The 20,665-nt window shown below is 48.7% G+C and overlaps 2 protein-coding genes across 2 annotated transcripts; both read left to right on the top strand.

Moving 5' to 3' along the window:
• The first annotated feature begins 346 nt into the window (after nucleotides 1-346).
• ACTR10 (actin related protein 10) lies at nucleotides 347-16,417 on the top strand. The gene is made up of 13 exons (XM_065063084.1): nucleotides 347-549; nucleotides 1,851-1,923; nucleotides 3,549-3,631; nucleotides 4,616-4,724; nucleotides 7,583-7,690; nucleotides 8,042-8,109; nucleotides 8,409-8,488; nucleotides 8,825-8,860; nucleotides 9,818-9,897; nucleotides 9,988-10,061; nucleotides 10,441-10,522; nucleotides 12,706-12,907; nucleotides 15,927-16,417. The coding sequence occupies exons 1-13, from the start codon at nucleotides 473-475 to the stop codon at nucleotides 16,106-16,108; spliced, it is 1,254 nt and encodes a 417-aa protein (XP_064919156.1). The 5' UTR covers nucleotides 347-472; the 3' UTR covers nucleotides 16,109-16,417.
• A 2,177-nt stretch (nucleotides 16,418-18,594) lies between these two features.
• LOC106145957 (inositol 1,4,5-trisphosphate receptor-interacting protein-like 1) lies at nucleotides 18,595-20,665 on the top strand. Its single transcript, XM_065063081.1, has 2 exons — nucleotides 18,595-18,731; nucleotides 19,047-20,665. Exon 2 carries the CDS (start codon nucleotides 19,050-19,052, stop codon nucleotides 20,514-20,516), a length of 1,467 nt encoding a protein of 488 aa, XP_064919153.1. The 5' UTR covers nucleotides 18,595-18,731; nucleotides 19,047-19,049; the 3' UTR covers nucleotides 20,517-20,665.

Here is a 20,665-nt window from a genome sequence, read left to right as displayed (position 1 = left end):
TGGGTTTGATGGGGGTTGGAGGGCGCAGGTGACTCTTGGCCCGTGCGATGTGGATTGATGCGTCCCTACGGCACGGCCGCTTCGGGATGGCTTCGCCTTGACGGGCGAGAGTCCCCGCTGCATTCGCTGGGGTGAGAGCGGCCCCGCGGCTGCGGCTCCTCACGGCGGCGCCGCCATCGCTGCCCCTCAACGGCCTCACCAGCTCTTCTCCCCCGCGGGGTGTCCAGCCCGCCGCCGCAGCGGAGCCGAGGGAAATCCGCGCCGCGCCGCACACAGCGCCGCCGCCAAGGCGTTCGCTGAGCTTCGGAGCACTGCGGAATGGGCGGCGAGCGGCGGCGGGGCGCTGAGGGGGTCGGTGGGACGGCGGGTGTGCGGGCAGGCGCCGCGGGCAGCTCGCCGCGCAGGGGAGGAGGAAGGCCCCATCGCCGGAAGAAGGCCCCGCCGTGCCACTGGCGGAGCAGCCGGAGCCGCGATGCCGCTGTACGAGGGTCTGGGCAGCGGCGGCGAGAAAACCGCCGTGGTGCTGGACCTGGGCGCGGCCTTCACCAAGTGAGTGCTGCCCCGCGCTGCCCCGCGCTGCCCCGCGCTGCCCCGCGCTGCCCCGCGCTGCCCGGTGTGCGACAGCTGCTCCGCGGGGCCGGTGTCGCGGCTGCGGGGCGGGCCCGGCGTCGGGATGAATACTGGTGGTTGTGCGGTTTTGGTTTGGTTTGTTTTCCCCCCTCAACGTCTTTCTGTGGTGATCTGCATGATACCAAGCCGGCGGTAACAGCCGTATATTGTAGTCTCGTGTGCTAGAATCAAACAGTGTGTGACTCGAGGTGGTGGCAGAAACGCTCGGTGTGTAGGAATTTGTAGAATCACAGAATGGTTTGGGTTGAAGGGACGTTCCCAGCTCCCCCAGTGCCACCCCTGCCATGAGCAGGGACATCTTCACCAGCTCAGGTTGCTCAGAGCCCCGTCCAGCCTGGCCTGGGATGTCTCCAGGGATGGGGCATCCACCACCTCTCTGGCCAACCTGGGCCAGGCTCTCACCACCCTCAGGGACAACAATTTCTGCATCATGTCCAGCCTGAATCTCCCTCCTTTGGTTTAAAACCATCACCCCTTGTTCTGTTGCAAGAAGCCCTGCTCAAAAGTCTGTCTCCATCTTGCTTGTCGGCCCTTTTTAAGTACAGAAGGGCGGCAATAAGGTCTCCCCGGAGCTTCTCTTCTCCAGCTGAACACCCCAGCTCTCTCAGCCTGTCCTCCCAGCAGAGCTGTTCCAGCCTCGGATCATTCCTGTGGCTCCTCTGGCCCCTCTCCAGCAGGTCCATGTGTGTCCTGTGCTGAGGACCCAGAGCTGGACACAGGACTCCAAGTGGGGTCTCACCAAAAGGTCATGGGCCAAAAATGTCTCTGTGCCTCTGCCGCTCCATGTGGAAATACCCCATTGCGTGACAAACCCCCAACTCCCCCCACGCTTGTGTCACAGGGGCACTGGGCCCTCACGGAAAAGGGGCTGTTTAAACAATTCAGCCCCGTGTTTGGGGTTAAAATACCCTGCTGATGCTCCTTGGGTTTCAGTGGCCTGCTCAGGGAGGCGGCCAGCACGCATTAAAATGATTATAGTGCAGGAAAAGCATCTCTGTGTGCTGCTCTTTTTAGAGTGGTTGCATTTACCTGCTTGTATCCCTGAGGGTGTCTCTGCTGCCCTAAAAAGGCCGTGAAACTGTGAAACTTGGTTTTATATGAAGTTATACTTGCTTCGTTACCTGGCAATTGCTCCAGTGTGGTTAAGGAGGGGATTTAACAAAGCCTTTGTGCATGTAATAGTGACTTCAAATGATAAGGCTTTCAACGTTGTCTTTTAGGTGTGGGTTTGCAGGAGAAACAGGACCAAGATGCATTATTCCTAGTGAAATAAAGAAACCCGATGTCGCAAAGGTAAATTAAACGATTTTACCTGAACTATGTTATGATACAGAAAGAATTTTCAGATGCATTTTCTGCCCATCATAAGCTATTTTTCATGATCTTATAAAAACTGCTGTTAAAAGATAGTAACTATAATATATACAAGTAAGCATGATACCGAGACCGATAGTAATTGGTTCTCATCAGCTCTGCCGCTTATATTTGGGTACTTACTGAGGAATAGCTTTGTCTAGCTATTTTTTTTGCCTTTTAGTATAGAATGGCAGCTTTGGAAAACTAATGTAGATATAAGTTAGCAGTGTGAAAAAACAGCATTATTAAACCCTAGAGCTGAGTTACAGGGTGAGTTTATGAGATGCGTTGTTAAGGACATAGAACAAATCAGGCAAGAGTCAGGATTTCTTCATATATGTTGGGTTATGTATGTTCAGATATACCATATTATCATATATATATCTTTGACACAGTCTCCCACAGCATCCTCACAGCTCAGTTGAGGAGGTGTGGTCTGGACAATAGAGTAGTGAGGTGGATTGCAAACTGGCTTAAGGAGAGAAGCCAGAGAGTGGTAGTCAATGGTGCGGAGTCCAGTTGGAGGCCAGTATCCAGTGCAGTGCCTCAGGGGGCAGTGCTGGGGCCAATATTATTCAATATATTCATTAACGATTTAGACGAGGCAATAGAGTGCACTATCAGCAAGTTTGCTGATGACACCGAGCTGGGAGGAGTGGCTGACACGCCAGAGGCTGTGCTGCCATCAGAGACCTGGACAGGCTGGAGAGTTGGGCGGGGAATAACCTGATGAAATTTAACAAGGGAAAGTGTGGAGTCCTGCATCTGGGCAGGAACAACCCCAGGTTCCAGTATAGGTTGGGAAATTACATATTAGAGAGCAGCGTAGGGGAAAGGGACCTGGGGGTCCTGGGGACAGCAGGGTGACCATGAGCCAGCACTGGGCCCTTGTGGCCAGGAAGCCAATGGTACCTGGGGTGTATTACAAGGGGGGTGGTCAGTAGGTCAGAGAGGTTCTCCTGCCCCTCTGCTCCGCCCTGGGGAGACCACACCTGGAATATTGTGTCCAGTTGTGGCCCCTCAGTTCCAGCAGGACAGGGAACTGCTGGAGAGAGTCCAGCGTAGGGCAACGAAGATGCTGAAGGGAGTGGAGCATCTCCCGTGTGAGGAAAGGCTGAGGGAGCTGGGGCTCTTTAGTTTGGAGAAGAGGAGACTAAGGGGGGACCTCATTAATGTTTATAAATATATAAAGGGTGAGTGCCATGAGGATGGAGCCAGGCTCTTCTCGGTGGCAAACAATGATAGGACAAGGGGTAATGGGATCAAGCTGGAACACAAGAGGTTCCACTTAAATTTGAGAAGAAACTTGTTCCCGGTGAGGGTGGCAGAGCCTGGCCCAGGCTGCCCAGGGAGGTTGTGGAGTCTCCTTCTGTGCAGACATTCCAACCCGCCTGGACACCTTCCTGTGTAACCTCATCTGGGTGTTCCTGCTCCATGGGGGGATTGCACTGGATGAGCTTTTGAGGTCCCTTCCAATCCCAAACATACTGTGATATATATATTTATTTATATATAATCACTGCCTAGTATTTAAGCTGACTGTGGTTATTTTTCCCTTACAGCCTGTCAAAGTTGTTCAGTACAACATTAATACAGAAGAGCTATATTCATATCTGAAGGAATTTATCCATATGCTGTATTTCAGGTAAGAGATGCTTGGATGTCAGTTACTCAAACCTTCTGCAGCTCTTTTCTGAGTGCGTTGGGAGGTTTTACACATGTGACTGGAGGCTGTGGCAAAATTAGAAACAAGATTCTGTAGGTCTGGCTGTATTCTTTGCAGGAGAAATTCAGTGACGCCAAAATTCAGGTTGTGTTACAAAGAGTTAGTGTCCTGCAGCATCGGTTGCTCTCTGGAATTACAAAGTATTTGATAAATTGCCTTTGAACTGTGGCACTCGTAAAGGACTTGATAGGGGAAAGTCATTATCCAAGGAGCTGTACTGATTTTGGTAGGGCTGAAAGTCGTCTTACATCAGTGCAGAACTCTCCTCATGATAGTGATTTGGAATATTTTTACCTTACTAATGTTTCTTTTCATTGTATTTTTAGTACCATTAGTGAATAATAAAGTGGGACTTAATTTTTTCTCTTTACTTCCATTCCTTATTTTTACACAGTAAAAATCATCACTTGGCACAGGAAACCAATACTTAGTTTCTGTGCCTCAGATCTCCTGTGGGTTTCTGTCTGGTTTTTTTCCTGTCCTTAATCACCACTTTCTAATTGAAAATGGGACAGTTCCATCCTCTTCCACTAGAATCAGAAAATCTACACTGTTATTCTCACTCTTATGGACACACCGTATGACACTGAGCAAGTCATTAATGACTATTGTTCATGCCTTTTTTTGCATTTCTTTATATTGATTTAGAAATGTATAACGTATTCAGAACGACAGTCTGCTGGCTCTATAACTTGTTTTCCGTAACTCAGTTTCCTGACTTTCTTTTAGGAAAGCATTGGGTTCTTAGAATTTGGGAAAAAGACTTTGCGATCTGCTGTAGAAAGTTCTACCTACATGCAAAAGTTTAGGATTTTTGAGGAGAATGGAATATGAACTTAAGGTAGGTCTCATAATACGTGCTTTAACTTACCAGTTTTGTTTTACACGTCTTGCCTTCTTTAGACATCTGTTGGTGAATCCCCGAGACCGCCGTGTTGTGATCATAGAGTCTGTCCTGTGCCCTTCGCACTTCAGGGACACGCTCACAAGGGTCCTGTTCAAGCATTTTGAGGTACGTGTTTTATATAACTACTGGATGTGCTCAGCGTAGCACTTGCCGGTAGAAATTTTACTTAGAATCACTACCAGATGTGGACAAAGAAATGAAAAGAATGCCAAAAAGGAAAATAAAACTGATGGTTGTCTGGGGATGTAGAACTTGGAGATTGGACTACAGGCTGTTTTCATTCCATTCTGATTCTTTTTGAGGCCGCAGAACAGGAGCTGTTAACAAGAATCCGAAAGGTTTCTGTGGCTTGTACACAGAATCACACAGAATCGACGGGGTTGGAAAAAAACTCAGAGATCATGGAGTCCAACTCCAGTCCGTTTACTAGATCATGGCACTAAGTGCCATGTCCAATCTCAGTTTCAAACCCTCCAGGGCCGGTGAGTCCAGCACCTCCCTGGGCAGCCGTTCCAATCCTGACCACTCTCTCTGCACAGAATTGCTTTCTCATCTCCAGCCTCAATTTCCCCTGGCAGAGTTGAAGCCCATGGCCCCTTGTCCTATTGCTGATGCCTGGGAGAAGAGCCCAATCCCCACCTGGCTAGAACTGCCCTTCAGGTAGTTCTAGAGAGTGCTGAGCTCAGCGCTAATCCTCCTCTTCTCCAGACTAAACAAGCCCAGCTCCCTCAGCCTCTCCCCATAGGGCTTATGTTCAAGTCCCTTCCCCAGTCTTGTTGCTCTTCTCTGGACCCGCTCCAGCACTTCAATCTCTTTCCTGAGCTGAGGGGCCCAGAACTGAACACAATACTCCAGGTTTGGCCTCCCCAATGCAGAGCACAGGGGAAGGATCACTGCCCTTGTCCTGCTGACCACGCTGGTTTGGATACAGGACAGGACACCACTGGCCTTCTTGGCCACCTGGGCACACTGTTGGCTCCTGTTGAGCTTCCTGTCAATTAGCACCCCCAGGTCCCTTTCTGTCTGACTGCTCTCCAGCCACTCTGTGCCCAGCCTGGAGCGCTGCAGGGGGTTGTTGTGGCCAGAGTGCAGGACCCGGCACTTGGCCTTGTTGAACTTCATCCCATTGGAATCAGCCCATTTTTCCAGTCTATCCAGATCCCTCTGCAGAGCCCTCCTGCCTTCCAGCAGGTCCACACTCCCTCCCAACTTGGTGTCATCAGCAAATTTGCTGATGATGGTCTCAATCCCCTCATCTAAATCATCAATAAAGATGTTAAACAGGACTGGACCCAACACTGACCCCTGGGGACACCACTAGTGACTGGCCGCCAGCTGGATGCAGCCCCATTCACCAGCACTCTCTGGGCCCGGCCCTCCAGCCAGTTCTTAACCCAGCGCAGAGTGCACTTGTCCAAGCCATGGGCTACCAGCTTTTGCAGGAGTATATTATGGGAGACAGTGTCAAAGGCCTTGCTGAAGTCCAGATAGACCACATCCACAGCTTTCCCCTCATCCACCAGAAAGTACAGCTCGCATTGCACTGCTCCAGACAGATCCAATAATCCCCATTGAGCGCTGCCTGAAGCCAGATTTATATTTCAACCCTTGCTAGTGCTCTCTCAGCAAATCTTGTGACTTCTACCAGTCAATATCTGTGCCTGGCATGTGATTTAACCCCTGGCTCCGCTCCTTTAGAGAAGAGCTTATGTGTAATTTATTATCTTCTCTGCTTAATTGGCCTTTCTGAAGAAAACATTGAACCTAATTCTTACTCAGTTGTAAGGGAAGATGTTTTGGAAGGTGAATCCATCTCCAATTCAGCTAGAACAAGGGTTAAGGTTCTTCTATAAAAAGTGGTGAAGCTAGTTTGTCTGCAGGGCTTCACTGTGCTCCCACAACACACTGTGCCAACTCATCTTAAGCTTCAGCACAATTCTTTCCTACTATTGATAAAATTTTCCGATGACTTGAAACTGCTGAAAGATTTGAGGGATTTGAAGGGTTTTTTGTTTCCTAATGCCCTTACATGAAAAAACATGTCTCAGATACAGCGCTCTCCTGAAAACTGGTTGCTGAAAAAGACTCGTGACTTGGAAAGTCATATTTTAATTGACGGACTTTGTGATGTGTTAAAAAACAGGCTAATACTGATGGGAGGTAAATTCCCTCTGGCTAATATTTCCATTTTATGCAAAGAGTGGCATATTAATACAGGATCAATATTATAAGTTGTGTGTCCGGGCTGTGAATTTTGGGGTTGTCATATGCAGGGACAGGAGTTGGACTCGGTGATCCTTGGGGGTCCCTTCCAACTCAGGACATTCTGTGATTCTAATTTTACACTTAAACGCAGAATTTATTGAAATTACTCATTTCATTCACACTTCAAGAAGAGGAGCTGTCACCATCTAGGCAACTTGATTTATGGAAATCTGGGAGAAGGAAGTAATTATTTTGTGATTTTGGCTTGAGTTTACAAATTACTTTGTGGAAGGTGTGTTAAGTAGCTTCTGTTGGGAAGTTTTGTGTACCGGTGTGTTCTCATAAGTTACACGTCTGGGGTTTTCTGGCACCTTTGTTCACATCTTCAAGTCTTTATACAGCATTTCAAGTAGCTGTGGTTTAGTTTCTTTAATTTCTTTTCAGTGCCAATGGCATTAAGAAACCTGATCTATGACTTAAGATGAGTTTTGTAGTTAACACTTGCTTTTCTTACAAACCCATTGCAAGATTAATTAGTACTGAAGTGGTTTGTATCACAAATAAGATGAACGTGAAGTTTAGAATCCTGTTGTAGTTTGTTCGTTACTATACTACCTTAAAAATGAAATTTAAAATGGATACTTCTAGATACGATCGTTTGGGTTTTGCTTTTAATCTAAGATTTGGAGAAAGCATCGGTTCTTTGGGTTTGTTTCTTTCCCCCCCTCCTGTCAACTCTCCTTTTGGTTTCCACGCAGGTACCTTCCGTTTTGTTTGCCCCAAGTCATCTCATGTCCCTCCTGACGCTTGGGATCAATTCAGCCATGGTGCTGGACTGTGGATATGCAGAAAGCTTGGTGCTGCCTGTATCCTTTAATAATACACAAACACCATTTTCAGCAATAAGTTGGTCTTTTTAGAGACTTCAGGTGTGCTAAAAAGTAACAGGAACAGACGATCCAGTCTGGCTTTTGACTGTAAAATGTCGTGACTTGGGGAATCTCTTTGCGGTTCATGTGCTAAATCCATGTTGCCTCAAAACTTGGGAAGGGTGCTTCAGAACTCCAGCCTTTATATACTAGAAATTAGTTTTGGGGAAAAGCAATTAGAAAGTCTTACCAATAGCTAATGCAAGAGAAAGCTGAGGGGAAAAAGCCTTTAGTTCCAGCAGACGGAAACTCATAACAAAAAAGGAGAATTTCCTGATCTTCGTATAGATTTACGAGGGAATTCCGATTCTGAGCTGCTGGGGTTCTCTGCCTCTGGGAGGAAAGGCGATCCACAAGTAAGTTCACAGTTATACATTCCGGGTTAGCCGTGATCTCTTTGTGAAAGTTCATCTTTGACTAACGAGCAGAGATTCCTGTTGAGCCTGACTTAAATCATAACCACTGTGACAGCATCCGGTTTGTAAAGTCACCCCTGTTTGGCTTGCTCTAGTAAAATCTGTGGACATCAGATCTGCTTCAGTTTCTATTTAGAAGAATGTAGCAGAAGGGAATAAATACTGTCCCTTAAGCATAACGTAGAGAATCAGCCTGAGTTAATAGCTGTCTTTAACGAGCTTGCTGTGCAATGTTTTAGGGAGCTGGAATGTCAGCTGTTGGAGAAGTGCACAGTGGACACCGGATTAGCCAAAGGACAAAGCCTCCCGTCTGTCATGGGTAAGGTCCGTCTGGTGGAGCGAATAAAACACGTTTAGTATTCACTGCATCTTATGTGATCTATTTTTATGATTTCTTTCTTCGTATTTAACAAATGCAGTATTTTTATGATAAACCACTCATAGCAGTAGGTTTGAATGAAGGCTGAGATAAAACTTCTACAGTCTGTTTTAAGAGAGGACATTTTTTTTTCCATTCTTAATATTCTTTCTTACTTGGAAATCTTTAAAAGCTGTCAAAGGGAGACTTTACTAAATGTAATTCAAACTTAGTTTAATTCTTAAATTCTATTTTTACTTATAAATGTATGGTCTAAGTTATTTTTTCTTATTTCAGGCTCAGTTCCAGAAGACATAGTAGAGGATATAAAAGGTAAAATGTTCTGCTTCACAAAACTCTAGTTTATTAAATGGTGCAATAGAGTACGATAATAACAAATGTGCAATATTTTACAGTTAGGAATTTATTTTTCCTTCTCTCTTTATCATATTTCTTATCTACTGGAAGAACTTGGGGTGCTTTTGATCTTTGAAAGCAAAACCAAAACAATGTTGAGTTCCTCCTTCAGGTTTGTGTTGTCAAGATGTCACTCGTAGATGCGTTTGGTAACCAGCACAGTACTGCACGGTTGTGTATCTCCTGTGACCAGTGCGTCGGGTTCTCTTGTTATCACTTTTTTTAACTACTGACATTTGTTTTCTGGGTATAACGTGTACAGTGTGTGTTCTACATGGGGCTTAGAGTCACCAGATCGAATGTTCAAAACCCGTTATCGTGTATATGCTTTGGTTGCAGATGCAGCATTTAAGCGGTCTTAACATCACGACATAAGAATATTTTAAGTTCATGCTGTTTATAAATTAACTAGGATGGCTCAGTTTGCCTTAAAGTCAATATTGAAACAAAATAAACTATGTATAAAAGACATTTCTTGTTTGCTAAACACACTGCAATGTCTCATTTGAAGCCGTGGTGCAAGACCCGCGGTGGTGTGTTTGACAGTCCAGTCAACCCCTGGCACCTGGTGGTAACCAAAGGTGCGATTAGTAACGTGCCTCTGTCTTTAAATCTTGCATAGCTTGTTGGAGAAATAAATCTTGTCCGTCCTAGCGTAGTTTCGGTGTAAATTCATTTAAACTCACGGTCTAGATAGCACCTGAAATCTGCTGAAGTGTAGAGACTGGTTTTCTTTGCATTTATTTGATAATGTCTTGGACCAGCAAGGGCCTGAGATGTGTGTTCTCTAAATGAAGCAGAATTGTTGTCCGTGTCAGTGGTGAAAGGATCCAACAAAGTCTCTCTTCTGCCCCTTTGTTCTCTTTCATGAAGTCCGCACTTGTTTTGTGAGTGATCTCCAACGTGGGCTGAAAATCAAGGCAGCCAAGTTCAACATTGATGGCAGTGCTGAGGTGGGTGGAGAACGAAGCTCATCCTTGTCTTTTGAAGCGGACGTCGCCTTTTTGGCCTCTCAAATAATGCATGTGTGTTTTTACTTCTAGCGTCCTTCACCACCTCCAGACGTGGACTATCCTTTAGATGGAGAAAAGATTCTCCATGTAGTTGGCTCCATCAGGTGAGAAACACCACAGCAGAGTATTTATCGTTAGGAGGAGATATATTTTGAATTTTAATGAAACACTTGCGTGTGCTTTTAATGTCTCTTAAATGAAGGCTTTGTGCTGGGCAGAGTGCAAGCCCATAACGAGAGCTGTCAGCTTCTCCAGGGTGCTCGTGGGTGAAGGTGGGAGCAAAGAGATTGGAGGGAGGAGAGATGGAGCGTCACTGCAGGATGGGGAGGCAGGTTTAGTGATGTGAATGGGGTGTCAGCACAGAAGTGGTGATGACATGTTGTCAGCAGGAAGCGGGTGGTGATTTCCAGCCCTGCTGTTGATGAGCGTGAGCTCATAATGACGTGTTGCTTCTCATTAACAATCATTTCTCATCTTCAACAGAGACTCCGTCGTTGAAATACTGTTTGAACAGGATAACGAAGAGACATCGGTTGCCACTTTGATCTTAGACTCGCTCATTCAGGTGTCTTTATATTATATTATTTATATTATATTATTTATATTATATTATATTATTTATATTATAAACAATTTATTGAATGCGTCCAGCCTTGCAGAACATGCTGTTACAAATGACTCTTTCTAGACTAACACCCTTCTGACTGCGGGTTGTGATTTGGGTGACTCTTAAAGTTCTGCCACGTGATGAATGTCTGTGGGGTCGCAATTCACCGTCTGTCATCTACCCCGCGATCGTATTGTTTTACTCTTTGATATACTGCAGAGTGTCTAGGGGGGTTCCAGCAGTGCTCCCCCCTCAGCAAAGATAATAAACTAGCTCGTGGTTTTTTGGGGGCTGAGGTTCTACATAGGCGATGACAAAGGAGACGCTAACACCTGGTGGTGCAGGAATTACCCTGCTGAACTGAAATGACACAGGTATTCTGTTCCTTCTTTTTTTCAAGGTGTTTTGCTAAGAGTTGGGCTTCGAGTCCTTCAGACTGCTGGTTTACCTAAGGCAGAATAAACTAATTTGGACGTGTCTATTACAGGCAGTATATTAGATACATTATGGAACATTTTCTTGACTTGTACAAATGTTTCATTTTTTTCTTATATTTAGGAAAAGAAGGGTTAGAAAACCACTATAAATAGAAATTTTCATTATATGGTGGCATATGTATGTTAATTAAATTTGACTTCCTGTAGTTCTTGATACCACTTGATACCACTAGTTTGCTGAGACATAATTTATTGGAGAGCTGTAGGTTTGGACTTCATGATGAACAATTAGAATTCCTTATGAAAACAAATTGTTTAATAAGATGTGGGTGCCTGCACCGCTCAGCTCTGTACCTCCAGGCACTCACCTTACATCACTCTTTGCCCAGAGGAAAAAAACAATTGTTGAATTTCCAAGTGTTAAATGGCATCCAGTTGCTTCTGCTGGACAAGGAGGATTTTTCTTTCCTAGGGACAGCACAGATCCGCTTGTGAGGGGCAGAATTCACAACGCTTGGCTTTCTCATGCCATTGTGTCTTCTAGTTGGGTTACGTGATGCCTGAGGCAAGCTCCAGCAGAAACCTTCCCTGCTGCCATTGTAGCACCTTTCTCCTACACGGAGCAAAAAAATCAATCACATATGTAACAGTTTTCCCTCTCTGAGAGCACTGGTTGAGGCTTTACCTCTCTCTGGCACATCTTGTCCCAGAACCAGTATAAGTTGGGGAACGACCCATTAGAGAGCAGTGTAGGGGAAAGGGACCTGGGGGTCCTGGGGACAGCAGGGTGACCATGAGCCAGCACTGGCCCTTGTGGCCAGGAAGGCCAATGGTACCTGGGGTGGGTTAGAAGGGGGTGGTCAGTAGGTCAGAGAGGTTCTCCTGCCCCTCTGCTCTGCCCTGGGGAGACCACACCTGGAATATTCTGTCCAGTTGTGGCCCCTCAGTTCCAGCAGGACAGGGAACTGCTGGAGAGAGTCCAGCGCAGCCACCAAGATGCTGAAGAGAGTGGAGCATCTCCCGTGTGAGGAAAGGCTGAGGGAGCTGGGGCTCTGGAGCTGGACAAGAGGAGACTGAGGGGGGACTCATTCATGGGGATCAATATGGAAAGGGGGAGTGTCAGGAGGATGGAGCCAGGCTCTTCTGGTGACAACCAGTGACAGGACAAGGGGCAATGGGTGCAAACTGGAACACAAAAGGTTCCACTTAAATTTGAGAAGAAACTTGTTCCTGGTGAGGGTGGCAGAGCCTGGCCCAGGCTGCCCAGGGGGTTGTGGAGTCTCCTTCTGTGCAGACATTCCAACCCGCCTGGACACCTTCCTGTGTAACCTCATCTGGGTGTTCCTGCTCCATGGGGGGATTGCACTGGATGAGCTTTCCAGGGCCCTTCCAACCCCTGACATTCTGGGATTCTGTAAGTCATGAGAATTAGTGTCACGGATACCTCTGTCCTTTGTGTGCCTGTCTCGCCTGAAGGGCTTTACGGGGACTCACACTGGGCTCACGTAAGCCTTGACTAGGCAGTTTTTTAAGCCTGGTTTTCTTGGGAAGTCTAGAGAAAGTACTTCAGTTCTGATTCAGCAAAGAGAAAACAGCAGTTGATGTGTGTAGAGAGACTGAATTTCTAACAGACCTTTGAACGCTTGTTCATGCGACTGCAGTTAATTTGCTTCTTGTTACTTTTTGTATTCCTGTTTGCATTAGTGTCCCATAGACACCAGGAAGCAGCTGGCAGAGAACTTGGTGGTTATTGGTGGCACCGCGATGTTGCCAGGATTCCTTCACAGGCTCATGGCTGAAATCAGATACCTGGTAGAGAAACCGAAATACAAAGAAGCGCTTGCTACTAAAACCTTCCGAATTCACACTCCGCCTGCCAAACCCAACTGTGTGGCCTGGCTGGGAGGTAAGAGCAACAACAGCTGTTAAGCAAAGGTACAAAGTGGGAAAACAAAACTTCCAAGTGGGATTTGTAATGAATAAATAGCGGGAAGACTCAGGTGAGCTGTTGCGATCAAGCTGCATTGGAGCTCTGTGGAATTGTTACACCCTCCTGGAAGAAATGGTGTGGAGTGAGGTTACGGGAGCTTTAAACAGGTGACAAAAGGTGTGGAAGAGGAGTTGTTGTCCCAGGTGCAGTACAGGGCTACCAACGTACGGTGGCACCAGTGAATAATTAGGCAGAGCACAGACCTGCCTGTAGGAAGTTCTGCTTATTGAAAAAACAAGATAAATTACTGACTTTGGAGCTGTGGAGGGGCCAGAGGCTCTGACTCCCTGTGCTGTGCACAAGCGCCGACCACAAAAACCAGCAACTCAGCACTGGATTTTGGCTGCTGTTTGGGAAAAAGAAGGGATTTCTGTTGCTTGAAACTCTTTTAAGGAAGGTTCTGAGCTTGATAAGAATTCATGCTTTTCACAGAATGTTAGGGTTTGGAAGCGACCTCAAAAGATCATCTACGCCAATCCCTTCGGTTACAAAGCTGAGCCCATGTGGTGTGCATAAGAAACTAACTTGAGCTGTGAAGGTAGATTTTATTTCCACGTGCATTGAAATGTAAATGTTTATCAGATATTAGTCGTAAAACCTTTTGAGTGCACTTTTAGGATCAGCAAACAAGAATGATTTCTCTGCACCAAGTTCTCGGACCCTTTTCCTCCCTGGCAGCGCTCGTCAGCCGCTGCCGTCTGAATCTTCTCACAGCGTGTGTAAAGTTCCGGGTGTCGTGTGACACCCGTTTCGGGGAGAGGAAATTTCCTGAAACACAGGGTGGTTTGTTTGAAGTCCTTAAAATAAACACTTCCAGGAAACTGTTTTTCTTGGTCAGTGAGGCCAGTTTTGCTCTCAGCACAAAGCAGGTGATTCTTTGTTTTCAGTCACTTTTGAGGGACGTAAATAGATGAATAGAGGAGGCCTCCTTAGAATTACAGCTGGCGAGAGGGGTCAAGGACAGCAAAAAGAACTTTTTCAAATACATAGCAGATAAAACTAACACCAGAGGCAATGTAGGCCCACTGATGAACGGGGTGGGTGCCCTGATGGCAGAAGATACAGAGAAGGCAGAATTACTGAATGCCTTCTTTGTCTCTGTCTACTCTGCCGGAGGCTGTCCTGGGGAGCCCTGTACCCCTGAGACCCCGAATGAAGCCAGGTCAATGGAGCAGTTTGCTTTAGTCGATGAGGACTGGGTTAGGGAGCAATTAAATAGTCTGGACATCCATAAATCCATGGGTCCAGATGGGATGCATCCGCGGGTGCTGAGGGAGCCGGCTAAAGTCATTGCTGGACTGTTCTCCATCATCTTTGCCAAGTCTTGGGAAACGGGGGAGGTGCCCGAGGATTGGAGGAAAGCAAATGTCACTCCGGTCTTCAAAAAGGGCAAGAAGGAGGACCCGGGTAATTATAGACCGGTCAGCCTCACCTCTGTCCCTAGGAAAGTAATGGAACAGCTTATCCTTGGTGCCATCTCAAGGCATATCAAGGATAAGAGGGTTATTAGGGGCAGTCAGCATGGCTTTACCAAGGGTAAGTCATGCTTGACCAACCTCATAGTCTTTTATGAGAATGTAACAAGGTGGATGGATGATGGCAGAGCGGTGGATGTGGTCTATACCTTGACTTCATTAAAGCCTTTGACACAGTCTCCCACAGCATCCTCACAGCTAAGCTGAGGAGGTGTGGTCTGGACAATAGAGTAGTGAGGTGGATTGCAAACTGGCTTAAGGAGAGAAGCCAGAGAGTGGTAGTCAATGGTGCGGAGTCCAGTTGGAGGCCAGTATCTAGTGCAGTGCCTCAGGGGGCAGTACTGGGGCCAATATTATTCAATATATTCATTAACGATTTAGACGAGGGAATAGAGTGCACTATCAGCAAGTTTGCTGATGACACCAAGCTGGGAGGAGTGGTGACACGCCAGAGGCTGTGCTGCCATCAGAGACCTGGACAGGCTGGAGAGTTGGGCGGGGAATAACCTGATGAAATTTAACAAGGGAAAGTGTGGAGTCCTGCATCTGGGCAGGAACAACCCCAGGTTCCAGTATAGGTTGGGAAATTACATATTAGAGAGCAGTGTAGGGGAAAGGGACCTGGGGGTCCTGGGGACAGCAGGGTGACCATGAGCCAGCACTGGGCCCTTGTGGCCAGGAAGCCAATGGGACCTGGGGTGGGTTAGAAGGGGGTGGTCAGTAGGTCAGAGAGGTTCTCCTGCCCCTCTGCTCTGCCCTGGGGAGACCACACCTGGAATCTTGTGTCCAGTTGTGGCCCCTCAGTTCCAGCAGGACAGGGAACTGCTGGAGAGGGTCCAGCGTAGGGCAACAAAGATGCTGAAGGGAGTGGAGCATCTCCCTTATGAAGAAAGGCTGAGGGAGCTGGGGCTCTTTAGTTTGGAGAAGAGGAGACTAAGGGGGGACCTCATTAATGTTTATAAATATATAAAGGGTGAGTGCCATGAGGATGGAGCCAGGCTCTTCTCGGTGGCCAACAATGACAGGACAAGGGGTAATGGGATCAAGCTGGAACACAAGAGGTTCTGCTTAAATTTGAGAAAAAACTTGTTCCTGGTGAGGGTGGCAGAGCCTGGCCCAGGCTGCCCAGGGGGGTTGTGGAGTCTCCTTCTCTGCAGACATTCCAACCCGCCTGGACACCTTCCTGTGTAACCTCATCTGGGTGTTCCTGCTCCATGGGGGGATTGCACTGGATGAGCTTTTGAGGTCCCTTCCAATCCCTGACATATTGTGATACTGTGAATTTTAGGACTAGCTGGGCTACTGAAGAGGAAAGCAGCTAGATCCTTTCATTCCTTTGATTTTTGAGACAGAGCTGAAAAGAATAGTTGGGAGTCAAGATGGGAAGAAGCAGAAGAAATTCACTACATCAAGTTAATGCAACTTTTTCTCTTTTTTTTTTTTTAACCCCAATAATATAGGAGCAATTTTTGGAGCGCTTCAGGACATACTTGGGAGCAGGTCTGTGTCCAAGGAATATTACAGCCAGACCGGCCGTATACCTGACTGGTGCTGTCTTAATAATCCTCCACTGGAAATGATGTTTGATGTCGGAAAAGCACCCCCACCGCTGATGAAGAGGGCTTTTTCTACTGAGAAATAAGCTTCTCAATGCTACACAACCATTCCCTTCATCTGTTTCAAGTAGATATATATGCATTGGCGCTGTTGTTTTTTTTTATTAAGTAACTTGTGTGTAACACTTAAATATGAAAAATATGGATGTTTTGGAGGAGTATGGTGGTAGGTACTAACACGGTTTAAAACCATGACCAGTTATACTTTAAAAGCTTAACTCTGGCAAGTCCTATGCTGTTTTGTCCTCTTCTGAAGAAATTCTGTGCCATCATGAGTTATAGTCTACTGAGTTGTTCCTTATTTATATGTACAGTAAACGGCATTGTTGAGACAATTGGTTTTAAGATATTGTGATTTTAAATATGCTTAGAAGAATGAAGGGCAGACTACTATGGGAAACATCTATGGAAGCTTTTCTGATAAATTCTGTATTAAAATACTCCACCCTTGAATCACATGTGACAAAATGGATGGGGCAGTTCAGCAAAGGTGCTGGAGAAGTATTTCACCTGGACACAGTCCTGTTGTGAGAGTTTTATCAGAGAATTCTTCTTCCTGTAGCTCTCACATTGTGCTGAGCTGACAACTTGCCCGGCATCTCTCCTCCAAGAATTAATTCAACCATGTAATAGTTATAAACGAGTGCACAGAATCACAGAATGTGAGGGATTGGAAGGGCCCTGGAAAGCTCATCCAGTGCAATCCCCCCATGGAGCAGGAACACCCAGATGAGGTTACACAGGAAGATGTCCAGGCGGGTTGGAATGTCTGCACAGAAGGAGACTCCACAACCCCCTGGGCAGCCTGGGCCAGGCTCTGCCACCCTCACCAGGAACAAGTTTCTTCTCAGATTTAAGTGGAACCTCCTGCATTCCAGTTTGAACCCATTGCCCCTTGTCCTATCATTGGTTGTCACCAGAAGAGCCTGGCTCCATCCTCCTGACACTCCCCCTTTCCATATTGATCCCCATGAATGAGTCCCCCCTCAGTGTCCTCTTGTCCAGCTCCAGAGCCCCAGCTCCCTCAGCCTTTCCTCACACGGGAGATGCTCCACTCCCTCCAGCATCTTGGTGGCTGCGCTGGACTCTCTGCAGCAGTTCCCTGTCCTGCTGGAACTGAGGGGCCACAACTGGACACAATATTCCAGGTGTGGTCTCCCCAGGGCAGAGCAGAGGGGCAGGAGAACCTCTCTGACCTACTGACCACCCCCTTCTAACCCACCCCAGGTACCATTGGCTTCCTGGCCACAAGGGCCCAGTGCTGGCTCATGGTCACCCTGCTGTCCCCAGGTCCCTTTCCCCTACTCTGCTCTCTAACGGGTCATTCCCCGACTTATACTGGAACCTGGCTTTATACAAATTGCATAGTACTTTCACAACACAAAAGATAGACTCGGATATCAGCAGAGGAGATTATTGGAGTGTGACTACCGAGAATAATGACAATCCACAGTATACATCTGTACACTCACCAGAAAACAGAGGCCTCTCACTCCAGGGTACCCAGAAGAAATATTCACTTGCCTGGTTTAGGCAAGGACTCACCCAAGGGTATATCCAGCAGAGCAAACAACCACTCACCCAAGTGAAGAGGTGATGCACTCTCAGCCCTGGGAACTCTCCTTAGACAGTATCCCCATCTAAGAGGAAGGCTCCAGTTAACAGACCTGCTATTCTGAGAGGGCCACTCAAAGAGGGGCTTTGACAGGGACCCCAGTTTATAGCCTGGTCTGATTGAGCTGTGGGCATTACAACATGGTCCAGCAGCTTCTCAGCTTCTCTGGGAACCTCTTTTGTTGAAGACACTGTCAATTGACCAAGGGTCCCACCCCTCCTGCCCATCCGGTAGGTGGGAGGTGAAGTCACCCTGCCCCCAGGTGTGGGGAGGACGTGACTGTCAGCACCAGCCAAGGTGTGAACATTGGCAATGGCTCAGTGGGGCACACAGGGGCACAGCAGCTGTTGAAGAGCCACCAAAGGCTTCGGACATGGTCAGGAGATGTGCAACTGCCACAGGAAGCTGTAGACTGCAATGAGGTCAACCCTCAGCCTTCTCCAAGCTCAACAAGCCAAGGGAGCTCAGCCACTCCTCAGACGTCTTGCTCTCAAGGTCTTGCACCACCCTGGTCACCCTCCTCTGGACACGATCTAAGAGGCTGATGTCCTTCTTATCCTGTAGCGCCCAGAACCGCCCACAGTGCTCCAGATGGGGCTGCACCAGCACAGTGTGGAGCGGGACAATCTCCTCCCTCGCCCGGCTGGCAATGCCGGCCTTGATGTGCCCCGGGACACGCTTGGCCCTTTGGGCTGTCAGGACACACTGTGACTCATCTTCAGCTTCCCCTCAACCCAAACCCCAACATCTCTTTCTGTCTGGCTGCTCTCCAGCCTCCCGCAGACTCGACGATCTTAAGGCTCTTTACCAATTTACATGGTTCTATGACTGTGTGATTTAACTTGAAGCTTGCCCGGTGCAGAGTCAGGGGTTGGCCTGGAGAGTCGTCATGGGCCCCTTCCAACCCCAAACGTTCTATGATTATGAGATTGCCACGGGCAGGCAGAGGACAGCAAACCCAACGTGAAGCACCACGCAGGGGCCCGTGAAGAACATGAACTCTGGCCCAGCCTTCACGGGGACAGCGGGCAGCTGTGAGTGGGGCCGAAGGGCGGGGTGGCCGGCGGGCGTGCCTGTGACGCGCTCTGGCGCCTGTGACATCACAGGGGACCAGTCCCCACGGGGCGGTTATCAGGGGCGCCAGCAGCAGCGCTGCCCCAGTCCGGCCTGGGCCAGCGGTGAGTGCGCAGGCGGGGGGAGGCCGGGCTGGACGGGGCCGGGGCAGAAACGCGGCCCCCGGGGGTGGGTTCTCACCCTGCATGGAGGGCCCGGCCGCTCGCGGGAGCACCTTGGCCAGCACCCTCCGTTCCGCCGAGCCCCACTGAGCCCCTTGTCTCTCTTCTCTGCAGGCCATGGCTTTTTTGGACGTTTTCTTGGTGATTTGGCAAATTCTTACGCTGAACGTGCAGTCGGTCGGCTATGAGCCGGACGAGGAGACGTGCGAGCGCATGGAGCAGCGTGTGGAGATGCTGAACCGGGAGATGACTCGGCTGTGCCAGGAGGTAGAGGAGAGGAGCCGCGAGCAGAGCAACCAGGAGCAGAGCAACCAGGAGCAGAGCGGCTTTGCCTGGGCATCCCTGCTCCATTCTGCCTTGCAGCACTGGCACTGCTGGGCCATTGCTGGAGTCCTGGTCCTGCTCTTGGGGCTCTGCTGGTGGCTCAGGAAACGGAGCCGTGAGCCAGAGAGAGGTGCAAACGACCTGCGAAGGCTTTTGGCGCGGCACATCCAGAGGCCAGTTCAGAACTGGGACAGAGAGAGCGAGGCTGTTAAGTACCTGGTGGAAAGATTCATCTTGCTCTTCAAGTGTGTCTTCTTCGATCCCTGGTACCACGTGCTGGAAGATGCCATTGAGGTGGGCAGCGCCTTCGAAGGCTGGAGTCCCCGTCAAGAAGACATCACCTACCGCCTGCTTGTGCTCCTGAAGCCCCCCCGTGGACACACTTTCCACCTGGAGCCGAGCCACCTGGGGCCGGTGAGGAACTTTTGCGTCCGTGTGGACTTGGTGTGTACCTGTGAGATGGAGCGGCCGGCAGGAGAGACACGTTGCTTCCTCCACGACCACGAGGAGGAGCAGTGGAGGAACGAGGGCCCCAGCATCCTACACGACCTCTGCACTGACTCCTACCTAGATGTGCAGAAAATTGCCCGCTGTTTCCAGGACATGCTGAGACATTCCTGGAGGATTCTGCCGGAGTCAGCCACACACCGCCTAACAGTGCTGCCCTCCGACCGCTCCTGCAAATTCCAGGTGACACAAGGCGGGGGGAAAAGGCTCTTCATTGAGTTGATGTTTGGGGTGAGGCAGGGCGACTCGGACATCTTCGTGAGCAGCCAGAATACAGAGGCCGCCTACACACCAAGCACCATGTGGCCAGAGAGCTACGCTGTGGCAGAGATGAAGTTCTTCAGGCATATTGCCAGGCACGCACAGCCTGACAGCATCCACCTCAGATGCCTGCAGCTCTGCGCCCGCAGCCTGCTGGACACAGACTTTTCCACTCGTACGTTAAAGACCGTCGTGATGCACCTGCTGAGCACCATACCCCCGACAGACTGGGGCAGGAGGGATCTCTTGGAGCGGCTGGAGGACATTCTGCAGTACCTGCAGAGCTGCCTGGAGGAGGGACGCCTGAACCACTTCTTCATTGGCAACGAGAACGTGCCTGAAGAGATCATCTTGCCCCAGGCTTTGCGAACGGCTGAACCGCTCAACCTCTTCCGCCACCTGGAGCAGGATTCTGATGCCTGTGAGAACGCGTGGCTTGAGTTTCTGATGCTGCAACGTCGGCTTCGTACACTGGTGCTCCAGGGACGCTGAAAGAGGTCTTCCTGCACAGAGCTGGACAGGCCATCGCGAGGAGGCTTGTGACAGGGACTCCATTACCACCTGCTCAGCGACCGCACCCCCGGCTTTGAGAGCGTCCATTCCATCCGGGAGCTCTGCCGTTTGCAAAATCGCCAATAAAA

The sequence above is a fragment of the Columba livia genome, chromosome 5 (assembly GCF_036013475.1).
Source record: "Columba livia isolate bColLiv1 breed racing homer chromosome 5, bColLiv1.pat.W.v2, whole genome shotgun sequence".
Classification (NCBI taxonomy): domain Eukaryota; kingdom Metazoa; phylum Chordata; class Aves; order Columbiformes; family Columbidae; genus Columba; species Columba livia.
This window is presented reverse-complemented; position numbering and strand designations above follow the sequence as displayed.